The 13,773-nt window shown below is 35.3% G+C and overlaps 2 protein-coding genes across 3 annotated transcripts; one reads left to right on the top strand and one right to left on the bottom strand.

Annotated features, from left to right (window-relative positions):
- Positions 1 to 617: 617 nt before the first annotated feature.
- On the bottom strand, positions 618 to 5,383 carry LOC106176745 (chromatin accessibility complex protein 1). The gene is made up of 3 exons (XM_086998318.1): positions 5,198 to 5,383; positions 4,118 to 4,238; positions 618 to 1,528 (listed from the first exon to the last, which is right to left on the bottom strand). The coding sequence occupies exons 1-3, from the start codon at positions 5,330 to 5,332 to the stop codon at positions 1,431 to 1,433; spliced, it is 354 nt and encodes a 117-aa protein (XP_086854444.1). The 5' UTR covers positions 5,333 to 5,383; the 3' UTR covers positions 618 to 1,430.
- Positions 5,384 to 5,451: 68 nt separating this feature from the next.
- LOC106176740 (elongation factor 1-delta-like) lies at positions 5,452 to 13,682 on the top strand. Of its 2 annotated transcripts, XM_086998316.1 has the most exons (8): positions 5,452 to 5,572; positions 6,498 to 6,678; positions 9,758 to 9,832; positions 11,560 to 11,617; positions 11,928 to 12,179; positions 12,557 to 12,682; positions 13,178 to 13,293; positions 13,463 to 13,682. In XM_086998316.1, exons 2-8 carry the CDS (start codon positions 6,529 to 6,531, stop codon positions 13,499 to 13,501), a joined length of 816 nt encoding a protein of 271 aa, XP_086854442.1. In that variant the 5' UTR covers positions 5,452 to 5,572; positions 6,498 to 6,528; the 3' UTR covers positions 13,502 to 13,682. The 2 variants fall into 2 exon arrangements, with proteins under 2 accessions (XP_086854442.1, XP_086854443.1); XM_086998317.1 differs by lacking the exon at positions 9,758 to 9,832.
- Positions 13,683 to 13,773: the final 91 nt, after the last annotated feature.

Genomic DNA, 13,773 nt, shown 5'->3' with positions numbered 1-13,773 from the left:
CTTTCGAGTTACGGAGCTCTGCTTTTTCTGTGGGATTATGGCTAAAATTAGCTCCTTTCACACCTGATGTTACACGACAGGATGTGAAAACTCATCTGACATTTCTAAGAACCATAACAACGATTATCACGTTGCAGTGAATATGGTGTTTAGCACATTGTAAAATGAGCGTTTACTTTTATTACATCCATTGTTTATTCACTGGTATTTGCCAGGTATATTTGCTCTATGGATTACAGTAATGACTTGATCTTTTTAAGGGGGAAAATTGGTGATTTAACACATAGTGTATTTTTCGTCATAAATTCTTAAAGTGAGAAAAATCTGATTGAGTGGTTGTAAAAAAAAAAAAAAAAAAAAAAACGGAAAAGCAAGCTCCATTATAGTGTTATTCTATACAGCAAAAGCACCACATATGCTTTGTAGAACTATGCTTTTTAATGATTTGGAAATCATGTATCTGAAAATTTGATAATTCTTCCCCATTGAAAAAACTGAGTCATCGCCGTAACTAATAAACACCGCTACCTTCATTTGACAGATGTTATACTTTTGCCACGAAGGTAGAAATTTCCCTGTATTATTATCATCAAGAATATTGAAAATAAAGACAACTGTACCTTTTGTGCCAAATAAACAATAATGATTCATTATCTTTATTATCACCATTATCATTATTAAACTAGACACAATAGATCATGACATCATGTCGTATACTCTGACAAAGACAGCAAAGATGGCAACATTTTTTTTTCGCAGACTTCCTTTTCGGACATGCACATGGATATTTTACATCACATTCGGTCTGAGAATCTATGGTCTGAGAATCTATGTTGTCACAAACAGACTGGAAAACAACATGAATAAATGATGTGGATTACGTGTACTGTGCCAGTTTGGGGCAAGAGCACTGCCACTATTCATAGCTATGGATCCCAGCATTACGAGTACATCAGTACTGCAGTAGAACTTAAGGGTATAAAAACTCATAAATATAAAAATTCATAAATATCTTCAATGCTGTTTTTGCTTCAAGGTTTTCATGTAGGTTAAGAGTAAACTTGTGTATTTCTGCTATGGCAGAATCATTCCACAACTAAAACCCATTTTTTCTTAAAGATTATTCTCCCTGCCAAACCTGGCAATGTGGCAAGTGATGTAAAGAAATCAGTTTTATTCCTGGGTATCTCTAGTCTCAGTAACACGAAACAGACACTGTGCAATGACATGACTGATGCTTTGGGTGAGAGTTCCATGAATATTCTCAATGATGATACTGCATTCCATCTACGGGTATTTTTAGTCCAAGCCCATGTGCTACTACATGAAGTTTGCCAGCTGATGAGTTGAGATGAGCTCCATGATATCCACATCAGGACATGTCACTAGTAAGTTCTATGACTCTGGAAAAGGTTTCGTTAGGAGACTTCTCAGTCTAGGACCACCACATCTTCGTCATCGTCACTGGAGGCACCGCCATTGAGCTGAGATAAATACTCCTTGGCTAATATTTTTCTAGGTATGATATCTGAAAGATAAATAAATTAAGAAAAAAATTTAATAATATGGTTACCACTGATATCATGAAAGGTAATTTATATGAGGTTTTCCCACCAAACAAACTTTCCTTGGAGCAAAAAAAAAAAAAAAATAATAATAATAAAAACAATTTTCTCCTACTCATAAATCTTGCTTGTCCATTCCATGAACTTGGATTTAATGTACACATTATATTATACATTAACAGAAGTTCATCACATTTCATTAAGATTAAGCAGCAAGTGACATTAAACATTCAACACATTGACACAACAACATGAAACAGACCTCATAAAATTATATAACCATTTCCTGCAGTACAAGATCAATCTACATTGTCAGTGATTGAGAGCAGTGCCATTAACACCTTAGTGAAGCAATATTTTTCATACAAACACACATCAACACTAACGTGTGTTAAAGCTGGCATTATGGGTTGCTGTGTGATAAGTGAAAGCATAATAAAAGGGATAAAGCTCAATTAAGTCACACTGCAGCAACAATCAAGCAGAAATTGAAAGTTCTAGTTGCAGTGGGTTGAAAAAGAGACTAACATAAGTCTCTGAAGCTGGGACAAACATGTTAATTAAAAATTAAAGACTTACATTTTTCAAAAATTGAAAATTTCTTAGAAAACCAACAAATAATTAATTCAAAGATAAGAATATTGCAAGACACTTATACACATCTGACAACCATCCAACATGTGGTGGTTTAAAAAAATTTGGGGGGGGGAAGGGCTGAACCCCAGAACATTAACAGTAAATGCCACAATGTTTCCCTCATCCACAAACGATAATGTCATGAAATTGATTGCCAACCTAAAACCCTTTAGAAATTAAAACCCTTTGGAAACTTAGAGTGAAAATCCACAATAAGATTATATCATATGCAACTATCCCCAGGTATGGTAATCCTAGTTAGAAGGATTAATTGCATATTTTCTCATTTAAAATGACATGAAGTGTACCACATCAAATATTATTCCGTTTGCTCCAAGATTTAAGATCCTAATCATATGCAAATAATAGAAGTCAAGGTAAAGAAATTCAATAGCAGTTACATTAGCTTGCTATTCTATACACTTTGTGGTAGTAGACACAGAACTTTCAAATGAGAATGTAATGCAAACTGTAATGCTGAATCAATTAGAACAATATTTTTTCAAACACCAAATATGTTATACATCATGAGAGTAGCCTTTTGGAGCACCATTTCCTGAATATGAACAGACTACTGAAGGCATCAATAATGTGTAATTTTGTAATTATAATCATCAATAAAGGGCAAATCTTAGGCCCAGAGCAAACTCAAAACTTAATGTAGGTGTGCGCACTGATCTGTCTCTTTCTCTTGCTAAAACCATTATCAGGCAAAAAAAAAAAAAAAAGTACTAGTACATCATTATATCTACTGAAATTTGGAGAAAAAAAAACAACAAATGATTATTCTTTGTTTTCATTGTTTAATCAATTAATTTATCTATCATCAATGTGTGCATTTGCAAGCATGCATGTGTGTGTGCTTGTGTGCGTGCCCACATACGTGTGTGACTGGTTTCACATGTTATCCAACTTTACGAATCAGTTTAAGATGTTTTACTGAGGTCGAGTTAATCTTACACAATCCATTGATATCCCATATGAGTGTGGAAAATATCGATTCTTTTTATGAATTATTTCTCCACTCTATCAATACACCTTCCAACCTATTGATCCTCGTGTAAACACTTTAATATCAGTATATTAGATACCTGTTAGAAACCATTATTGTTCAACATCAGATCTGCTAACTCTGTGACCTCATTGACTCTTGGAACATTTCTCAAAGTAAGGTCAATAACTTTGTTATTTTATACCTAATATATCTGTTAGAAACCATTCTTGCTGGCCATCAGATCTGTTCATTCTGCGCCCGACTTCACGTGACCTCATTGACTCCAGGACCAATTCTTAATCAGAGTCAGGTTAATTGCTATATTATACCCATATCTAGGGTAGCACTGGGAATGTTTTTTTTTTTTTTTTTGCTTTGCCAAATCACTACTCTTTCATCACTTTTTTTCTTAAAATGTCCTAAATTTAACTAAAAACAAGTCAAATCAACCCTGTTTTGTGTAGCCAATTTAAGTCGGTTTTAGCATAGGGCTGAAAAAGGGAGTTTTAGCACTAACTCGCATATAAACCTGCTTAGTACCTGACAGAAATGGTAGCAAGTTTCTTTGTCCTCTTAAGCAATGATAGAAAATGTCACCACTGCATTGGCAGGATTGTGTCACAGCAGGCAGAACATCTAACAAAATGTGCTGTCAGAACTGACAGAACGACAGACATATTGTGCTGCCAGAACTAAATGAACAGCTAGCACAATAAGCTGCCACAACTAACAAAACACCTCACATAAGTGATACCAGCAATATATTTTTTCCAAATTGCTTTATTATAATTCAATACAATGTCACAAGATACTTATCTACTGACCATGAACAAATAAATATATAAAAGATAAAAACTGATCCCTGAGCGGAAGCTGAGAGGGTCAGTATGATAAATCAAAGATAATGCTTGTCAATGCTTACCATGTAAAAATTCTAAATTATCATCTGTGTTCACAATTTCAGCCAGGTCTTTATAGTCCACTTTGTTCTCCTCTCTGCTTCTCTTCAGTGTTTCTACAGCCAGGTCCTGCACAAACAGCTCCTGTAAACAACAAATAGTCAGACCTGGACACAGGGCATGAAGATTGGGCCATTCATAATAAAAGATCCGAGTATCAACTGGTCCAAGGCTCAAATATGGTGGACCCTATATAGGAAAATAAGGCCGCTTCATCCTGTAATGGCATTTGAGAGGCGGAAAACCCATTTCAGGGATTAGGCAGTCTTCCTTTCATATAGGGTCTGCCATATTTGAGCCTTGGACCTGTTGGTATTCGGATCTTTCAATCTGAATGGGGCCACTGAGTTCAGATTCAAACATCCTACCAGATGGATCTATCCAACTCTGCTGGAGATTAGCGCTAAAGTGCATTCTTAATTGTCTGACACGCCTCTTTGAGTAGCTACTTAGTAGTTAATTAGCTAATTACCCCTAGCAACTTGAGGAGGCATATCGGACATTTAAGCTGATTACACTGATTGCACTTAAGGAGTATTTCCCACAAGAGTTGGATTGATCCAGCTAGTATGATGGGTTTGTCTGAATGCATTTACAATTCACAGCTCCACCAAGATTTATGTGTTAGCCTCTATTTACTTTTCTGATATTTAGTATGTGTGCTAACACATAAAAAGATATTATTACATGGCAATATTATTGGTTTTACGATTTTTGTATTGTTCAAAGAGCTGTCAACAGTAAAATTGTTCCTGTTTCATCAGCATGGGACTTGAGGAGTTGAGGTAAGAGAAATAAGAATTTGGGAGCTTTAGCATTGGAGTGGACTCATTATTCTTATTGGGTGTATTTAATTCAAAAATACTAGGTTTATCGATTTAAATCGGATTTTTGACGTTTTGATCAACTAGTGCGGTATTCGAAAGACGTTTTGTGTGAATTTTAGTTTCACTGAGTAAGATCTGCCTCTGTCAACAACAACGGAAAAGGGACGGTTGGTAATGACTTTACGATGGATAGTTGATGAAACAAGTAAAACTTACTGTTGCCTTTGCTATAAGAAACAGGCAATCTTGGCTTATGTTAGAAACATCTGGGGAGCTCTTCATTATCGTCTTAATCCTAGACAGAGGCAAAGATATTTGTGCCGCCTTTTCTGTCTTTTCTTTGTCCGCCATTTTGACGCTATGATTTGCCTCGTGACAATTATCAAGAAAAATTGTGAACGATTAGACACCTTTACACAAGAAACAAAATCACTCAATTTAAATAATTTTTTATTTAATTAAATTACAGATTTTTTGGACAAAATATAAAATTTTTTAATTTTCTTCGTTTGTCGATTTGATGCGAGACAGCCACTTCGATGTCGAGGCTCCACATGGCCTTTTGCTTCCGGTTTCAAACCTGTGCAGTCGGTACGTGAAAGCTCTGCCAAATATTTGTCAAATGTTTGAAATGGCGGACAGAAATATTGAAATAACCAGTTGCCTAGTTAAAATTAATGCTTATTGTCATGTTTTAGGTAACTTAAAGACGTGTCTGTTTTTATGAAAAAGAAAAGAATGCCCCGGCGTTTGGTTGTTTCACAAAAGTGACTGACACGTTTCAACAATATGCGGTGATATTTTTCTTGTCAAAGTTGGATTAAAATAATGTACACCAGCGTAACATTAACACAGAGTTCAATTTTGATATTTAGTAGTATGCATCTTCTTACTAAATCATAATTGTGGAGAACTTGCATAATAGAGTTTGCCGAAGTTTTAACTTGATGGGCGTAAAGTCATGCTATCATTGTCAGAGTTGGATGGGTGCACACTCAGCTGTCACCTTGATTGGTTAATCAGCCTGGTAAATGTACCTCAGAATAGAAAACGACATAAAAACATCATAATAGTCAACCCTTATCATAAAAAATCAATTTTTTTTACAACAGATTCAATAAAATCACCATATACATCCCATATATACCATAAAATAATATGGGCTAATGAAACAAAATCTCAGAAAAAAATAGGCAATAAAAGTCCAAATAAAAGAAAAGCAGACATTGGGTAACCCTCACACTTGGTACACCTACTTTTAATTTCCCAGGCTACATCCTCCTATTTTTGCTTTTAAATCTGTTCCTAAAATTGGACCTTAGTACCTCTGTTAACTAGAAAACCATGGAAACATCAAGTACAATTCCAGGACTATACAAAAGTCTGGCATGACTATACAGGACTGTGGTTTTAGGTTCAATTACCAGTTTGATTAAACAATCAAGGTGACAGAGAGACTTGGATATGTGTGACTATGTTCTGAAGTAACATGTCATTTTTATTTCTGTATACTCAGTACAGAGTTGCCTCCCTAGCACCAGCAGACAATGGCAGCGCCAATGATGCAGGAGAAAGTGTGGTTTGACAAGTGGCGCTTTGATGACGCTGAGCGCATGTACCAGGAGAAACTAGCCGGCACTGCTGGCGCTCAGACAGGTGGTGCCAAGGCTAGTCCCACTAAGACAGGTGGACAACAGGTGAGAAAGCAGGTGATCAGTGTCAATGCTGCATGATGCTGACTACAGACTTATCTAATTTTTTTTTTTTTTGCCTTGCTACATTGATAAGGCCTCATTACACCCTTTGTTAGAAACTCCAGAGGCTATATGTATCCACATCTTGGGAAAACTGTTTTCTGTCACAAACTGTACTTTATATGCTCAGATTTTTAAAGTCCTTTTATAAAGGTTCACAAACCACATTTTAGTCTTTGTAGTAAATCTTTACCCCACTTCTGCATATGAAAATGACATAAAGCCTCGGAACATTTCTAGCACAGGGTATCAAGATGCTTTACCTTTGTAGCATGTAAGGCCAAAAACTGAGGCAAACTACAGACTGACACTATTCCAAGGTTGTGGAGGATCACACAGTAGGCCTGTAGTCGGCAATTTCATAGAGGATGGGGGTGGGTCTGAAAAAGTGTACTTTACCCCCTTAGTTAATCAAACTTGAAAAATTCTATAGAACTTGGGTCAAAATTTGAGTCTTACTGGACCTGTTCTGTCCATAATGATGGTTCTTCCAAACTCCTCCCCCCACCACCTGCCTTCAGGCCTACATAGCATATTTAAAGCGCCGGGTAAAAGGTATACTGGTATTGTAATTGTATGGAGAGGACAGCACTAGCATCAGCTAATTAAAAGAAAATAATATTTTTTCTGATATTTTTCACAGAAAGTTTTTATTGGGGGATAATATTTCAGAACTTCAGAGTTGTGTTGTGAAATGACGCAATATGTTCTACGTGTTCTACCTGTTCTGTTCTGTTCTGTTATTTGACTCTGTGGTGAGAAAGGAAGGTGAAAAGGGCATTCAAACTTAAGGGCTACTTTTTATGTACAGACACAGATGTGTCTGTACATATTGCCATCACCTGCGTCTGTCGTCGCCGATGCCGATGGCGATGCCGATGCCGATGCCGTCCCCATGCACTTTCCTTGTAAACATGATAAGTGGAAGGCAGTTTTACTTTTTGGCTTTATATTTACAGAGCTGATGAATATTCATAAAACGCAGGTCAAGTTCGAAAATCAGCATGATCAGGCCATTATTGTAGAAGTTATGCTGTTTTTTCACTTTTCAGCATATATGCAACCTTGTAAACACATTTTAAGGAAAACCGTTAGGCCTGTTGTCATGAAACTCACATCATATATGCAACACGATAAGTGGAAGGCAGTTTTACTTTTTGGCTGTATATTTACAGAGCTGATGAATATTCATAAAATGCAGGTCAAGTTCGATAATCAGCATGATCGGGCCATTAATGTAGAAGTTATGTTGTTTTTTTCACTTTTCAGCATATATGCAACACTGTAAACACATTTCAATGAAAACCGCTAAGCTTTTTGTCATGAAACTCACAGGAGTAATCAATCTTACTAAAACGCAGGTCAAGTTCGAAAATCAGCATGATCGGGCCACTATTTTAGTAGTTATGCGTTTTTTTCATTGTTCAGCATATATGCAACGCTGTAAACACAATATAAGAAAAACAGAAAGCCCAATTGTCATTAAACTCACAGGAATGGTCAGTCTTACTAAAACGCAGGTTGAGTTCGAAAATCAGCATAATCGGGGCATTATTTTAGAAGTTATGCTGTTTTTTCACATTTCCTCAGATTTCCTCAGATTCAGTTCTTAGGCATGTTAATAACCTTATTATTTAACTAATTAGATACATAAAAGTGTTTGTTTGACATTTCCTGCATCTTTACAACATTGTTAGTTGATTATGTAAAAATGATGGTAAACTTGTTATCGTGTATTGTGTAATAAAGTGTCAAAAATGGAATCAAACTCATATCATTGCATTTTGTCAGATTCAATCATTCACTATGTTCAGAATCTCAGAATGGAAGAAATTGGACATTTAACACTGCTCTATTGATATTTTTCCCATCTCATCAATTTTCTTAGTTGATCATATAAAAACGGCAGAAAACTGTTAATTTTGTTTTATGTAAAAAATTGTTAAAAATGGAAAAAAAAACATTTCAGAACAGTGCTGTCTCGTTTACATTTTGGCATTTTCAAGTTGTGACTTTGAAGTTCCATGAGCCTGAAGACCTTTGCTAGTCACATTTTCTGAATATCCATTAAAGTTGATGGTCATTATGCTGTTAAACATTATGTAATATAGCATCAAAATTTGAAAAAAAAAACTATTTTGGGCACTGCTCCCATGATGACCATTTAAGAAAAACCATGTCATTTACTGTTCTCAAACTTACAGGAAAGAAACATGGGACTAAAATACAGCTTCAGTAGGAAATACAGTCTGTTTGGTAATTCTTACTGCCAGTTAAACAGTTATTTTGTGAAAATTTAATTTTTCACATATTGGCATTTTCAAGGTGTGACTTTGAAGTTCCACGGGCTTGAAGACCCATGCTAGTCACATTTTCTGAAAATCCATGATACGTATATTTTATTATTAAAAATTGACGGTCATTATGCTGTTAACCATTATGTAATATTGCATCAGAATAGAAGAAAACACAATTTTGGGTGCTGCTGCCATGATGACCATTATGGGAAAACCATGTTACTTATGATTGCCAAACTTTCAAAAAAAAAAAAAAAAATACAGGACTAAAATGCAGTCTGAGTTGGAAAAGCAGTCTAAGTGACTTCTTATTCTGGAAGTTATACATTTTCAAAGTGTAAACTTGTCACATATTTTAATTACATTGGTATTACCTGTTGAGGATAATTAAAATTTGATGTTGAATTTGCAGTTTAACATAATGTATTTTTGCATCAGAATTGACAGTAGCCTATTTTGTGCATAGTTATTTCCTGTTTTTTGTCTGTACATTTGACAGCTTTGCTGCCTTGTTTTTACTACCATTTATGAAAAATATTTTATTTTGTGAGAAATCATAATATGGCAATAGGGTTTTTTTTTTTCACTTTACATTTTGGTGATTTGTACTCAGTTTTTCGAACTTAATTTTATATCAAAAGCATCTTGCTCTTGTATTACTGACCGTCATCTCTCAACTGCAGAGAGACTAATTTTTTGTGGACATTGTTTTGATCTTATTGTAGGGGTCTAAGCACAGTGAACTAGTGGATCAGATTATACAAGCTAGGCAGAGAATTCAAAACACATTAAAGTCAGATGTGAGTAATTTGTTGTTCAATGTATATCCATAGCATCTTTTATTTCATAGAGTATTGTAATGTTATGCACTGAACATTTCAATCAAATTGTCATGGAAAGAAAAAAGGCAGTGACTCGCATCTTTCTCAGTGATCAACCCTGTGCTTCTAAGACTCCATTCCCATACCTAGATTGATTTAACAGGATCAATCCATCTCCAAGGGGTTTCTCGCTAAATTGATTTCAGCTTAAGTGGCTTTGATGTCTAGCATGCCTACTGAAGCTGCTAAATTACAATAAATTACCCCCTAGCAGCTTCAGTAAGCGTGACAGACATCTAAGCTTCTTAAGTTGATTGCTATTTAGTGAGAAACCCCTCAGAGATGGATCAATTCTGTTAGATCGATTTAGGTGTGGGAATGGGGTATAAGCTTGGCATTATATGTACCTGTATATATTTCAGTGGAAGACTCTTACCTGATTTTTCTCCTGCCTTACCAACCCCTAGCTTAGCATTATTCATTTATTACCTAGACTTAATTGTACTTTGTCCTTTTTATTTTGATGTCTCGTGTATTAGAATTGAAGATAGCAGATGTGTTATTTTTTTTTTTTAAGTATGAGACAGGGGATATTTAAAAATCATTATTTGAATATAAACCTAAGAGATGTTCTTAGTCTACTTCAAGATTAAAAAAAAAAAGAAAAGAAACTCCAGATGCTCAGGATAATTGGACTAAAAAGATTTGAACAAATTTGATTTTTTCCCATTTTTATATGATACAGTGAAATAAGTTATCAATTTAAAAGAATAAAACATAGTTGTTTCATCCCACTTATGATTTGCAGAAAGAAAAATGGATTTTTAAGATTTTAAAGAATAAAACATAGTTGTTTCATCCTATTTATGATTTGCAGAAAGAAAAATGGATTTTTAATACTTTTTTGCATGTATTCTGAAAGTTTAAAAGCTTTTTTTGTCTATAATGACATTATTGCTCAACTGAACTATTTCCAATACGTCTTGTGCTTAGCATTCATATTCTTTTAGTAAGAATGTGCAAATAATTTTGTAATGCATGCTCTAATGGCAGGCAAATTATTACATGAGAAATATTTTTTTATTTTGTTTTCGTCATTTTTTTTTCTTTTGTTTATTGTGACTTCATAAATTTATCACCAAGTTGAAATGAGCTATTTGTTCTTGGCCTTTTCTGTGATGCATGTGAGAGATCTAACAAGTTGGATAAGGGTTATGTATGTATGATGAGGAAAGTACAGGTGGTAGTTAATAATTTTATATTTTTATCCAGATGTCTTGAGGATGAGGCATTTAAATGAATTATCACAATGAGTTAACCATGTCATTTTAATTGATTATTTGCACCATGGAAATTTTTGAAATGCCTATATTTCTTTATTCGTGTCATTTTTAATTGATCATTTGCACCATTGAAATTTTTGAATTGCCTGTGTTACTTAAGTATCAGGTCGTAGTATATTAAGTGCTTCAAAACTTCTTTAGCAATCTTTAAATTTCATTTATACATATGATATATAATATACCTATTTAATTTTTACCATGTTAAAAAGTAAATTTGTCAAATCCTGTTAACAATATAAGTTGCAGGATATTGAAGGACTCGGGGGGGGGGGGGGGGGGGATCTGCATATATTATGTATTGCAGAGATCTGCTGTAATCTGTCTGTGTGTTTTTTATATTATATATTATTATATATATTGCAGGGATCTGCTGTAAGTGGAGACTCGGCCATGCTCGGTAGAATAGAACATCTGGAGAAAGGTATCTTTTTTTAAATAAAGGGTGATTCCATTAATTTTAAATTGCATACATGTAAAAAATTGACAGCTTTTCAAAAGTCCAAAAAGTTATTTGTTCCATAAATGTCATGTAAAAAAAGAGCTTTTCAGAAGTCCAAAAATTGATTTGTTTTATTTAATTTTGAAGAGTGATGACAGGCGAATGCTATTCTTAGCCAAATCCGTGCAAGGTCCTTACAAAAATTGCTTTGTGATCTAAGCATGTGAATTTTGAGTAAATTGAGATCTTTCGGTCAGTATCCACATGATGGTCACTATGTTGTGAATTCCAGTGACCCAGGACCTCCAGGCCATGGTCACAAAACTGACCTCCAGAATCTCTGCCCTGGAGAGTGGAAAGGGGGCAGCACCGGCCAAGACAGCACCTGCTAAACCAGCACCTGCTAAGCCAGCTCCAGCAGATGATGATGACGACGATGATGATGATTTTGAGCTGTTTGGATCTGGTGATGAAGACGAAGATGCAGCAGCAGAGAAGCTGAAACAAGAGAGACTGGAAGCTTATGCGGCTAAGAAATCTAAAAGTAAGGAGAATGAAGTGTTTGATTTATGTGGACATGACAGGGGGTAGATGGCTTGTTAGTAAGAAAAAAAAGTTGTAGGCCTTTCGTTGTCAAATACTCTTCCTTGTTATCAAATATCACAAATTCAGTAAATTCATTTAATTTGTTATTGATTTTTTAAATTTATTTTTTATGGTATTGAAATGATGCAAGTTCTATCGGACTCTGGTTTGCTTCGTATGAATGGGCAGATATATAAAAAAGAGAATATTCCTATTACCCTAGGTTGTTTTATTTGTAACTTTGTATCATGTTCACCTAGACATTAAAGATTAATATTATACTTTCAATTAAACACTAAGATGTGTCTGAGATATTGTATTTTTCTACAATTCCAGAGCCTGCTGTGATTGCCAAATCCACCGTTGTCCTCGACATCAAGCCATGGGATGACGAAACAGACATGGCGGAGCTGGAGAAGTCTGTGCGTTCTGTAGTTATGGATGGACTGGTGTGGGGAGCCTGTAAGTACATTGGGGGGGGGGGGGGCACATTTTGTGTCTCCACCTTCTAGTGTTCTTATATTGAGAGGTGCTCTGATTAGTTGGAAATGAACACACGCACACACACACACAAAGTTACTGATATGCATGAGTGTCTGTAGAAAATTTTGCAAAAGGGGGGGGGGGGTCAAAGTCATTGAAGGGGAAGATAATGATTGGCTGGGTACCCGCAATTAACATGCTTGCCAAAATTCCAGGGGGGGGGGTCAAGTGACCCCATTTACCCCCCCCCCCCCCCCCCCCCGCAGACGCCCATGCTGATATGTTCTACTTAACTTGGTTTTAACTTTTATTTCTATATTCAAGTGTGCATGTCCTGTGAAGTCAGCTTTAACAGATACGAGGATCATAATAACAAAACTTGTTTCTTGTCTGTTAATGTTTGAAAGGTTACATGAAGAAAATTAACCTTTTCCTAAACTGTTATATCTGTATATTTTACCTTTTTCTTTTTAGCTAAGCTAGTCCCTGTTGGTTATGGCATCAAAAAACTTCAGATCATGTGTGTAATAGAAGATGATAAAGTCAGCACTGAAGATTTAGAAGATCAAATTCGTGAATTTGAAGACTTTGTAAGTTCAGCATGTTAATTTTCCCCTCTTCAACAGTAATGCTAAGACTATTATAAATATCTTCATCTTACCTTGGCAAAGGTCACTTGGGTAAAGGTTCACAATTTTTGTTTGTTTTTATGAGGGTGTATTTTGAATTTTAATAATTTTTTTTCTACTTCTTTTTCAGGTCCAGAGTACAGACATCGTTGCGTTTAACAAGGTCTAACTTCAGAAATTCCAGAAATAAAAATCTGCGACAACCAACAAACACTCGGCAATGCCAATGTAGACTTTAAATTTAAATGCAGTGCTGAGAGCCTTATCTCCACCTGGGATCCCGCAGTCACAGAGTATTAAGAAATAACTGTACTTAATACCATCCTTACTTTGAATAAATTTGAGAAAAGGATGTACATAGTTGTGAAGGTAATTCATCGTTGTGTTGTAATTAACCTGAGCCGTCTTGAGCTGTTATGCCAACTTCAGGCGTCTGCAGTG

This window comes from Lingula anatina, unplaced genomic scaffold (assembly GCF_051362555.1).
Source record: "Lingula anatina isolate TDL-2025a unplaced genomic scaffold, LinAna3.0 unanchor82, whole genome shotgun sequence".
Lineage (NCBI taxonomy): Eukaryota > Metazoa > Brachiopoda > Lingulata > Lingulida > Lingulidae > Lingula > Lingula anatina.
Note: the sequence above shows the minus strand (reverse complement) of the source record. Positions and strands in the feature narration are given on the sequence as shown.

Coding starts and splice junctions, on each gene's coding strand:
- LOC106176745 (XM_086998318.1), bottom strand. CDS start 5,332: ATGGCGGACAAAGAAAAGACAGAAAAGGCGGCACAAATATCTTTGCCT. Junction 4,239..5,197: donor TTCTTATAGCAAAGGCAACA/GTAAGTTTTACT, acceptor TGTTGTTTACAG/GAGCTGTTTGTGCAGGACCT. Junction 1,529..4,117: donor TAATTTAGAATTTTTACATG/GTAAGCATTGAC, acceptor TTTATCTTTCAG/ATATCATACCTAGAAAAATA.
- LOC106176740 (XM_086998316.1), top strand. CDS start 6,529: ATGGCAGCGCCAATGATGCAGGAGAAAGTGTGGTTTGACAAGTGGCGC. Junction 6,679..9,757: donor CTAAGACAGGTGGACAACAG/GTGAGAAAGCAG, acceptor ATCTTATTGTAG/GGGTCTAAGCACAGTGAACT. Junction 13,294..13,462: donor TTCGTGAATTTGAAGACTTT/GTAAGTTCAGCA, acceptor CTTCTTTTTCAG/GTCCAGAGTACAGACATCGT.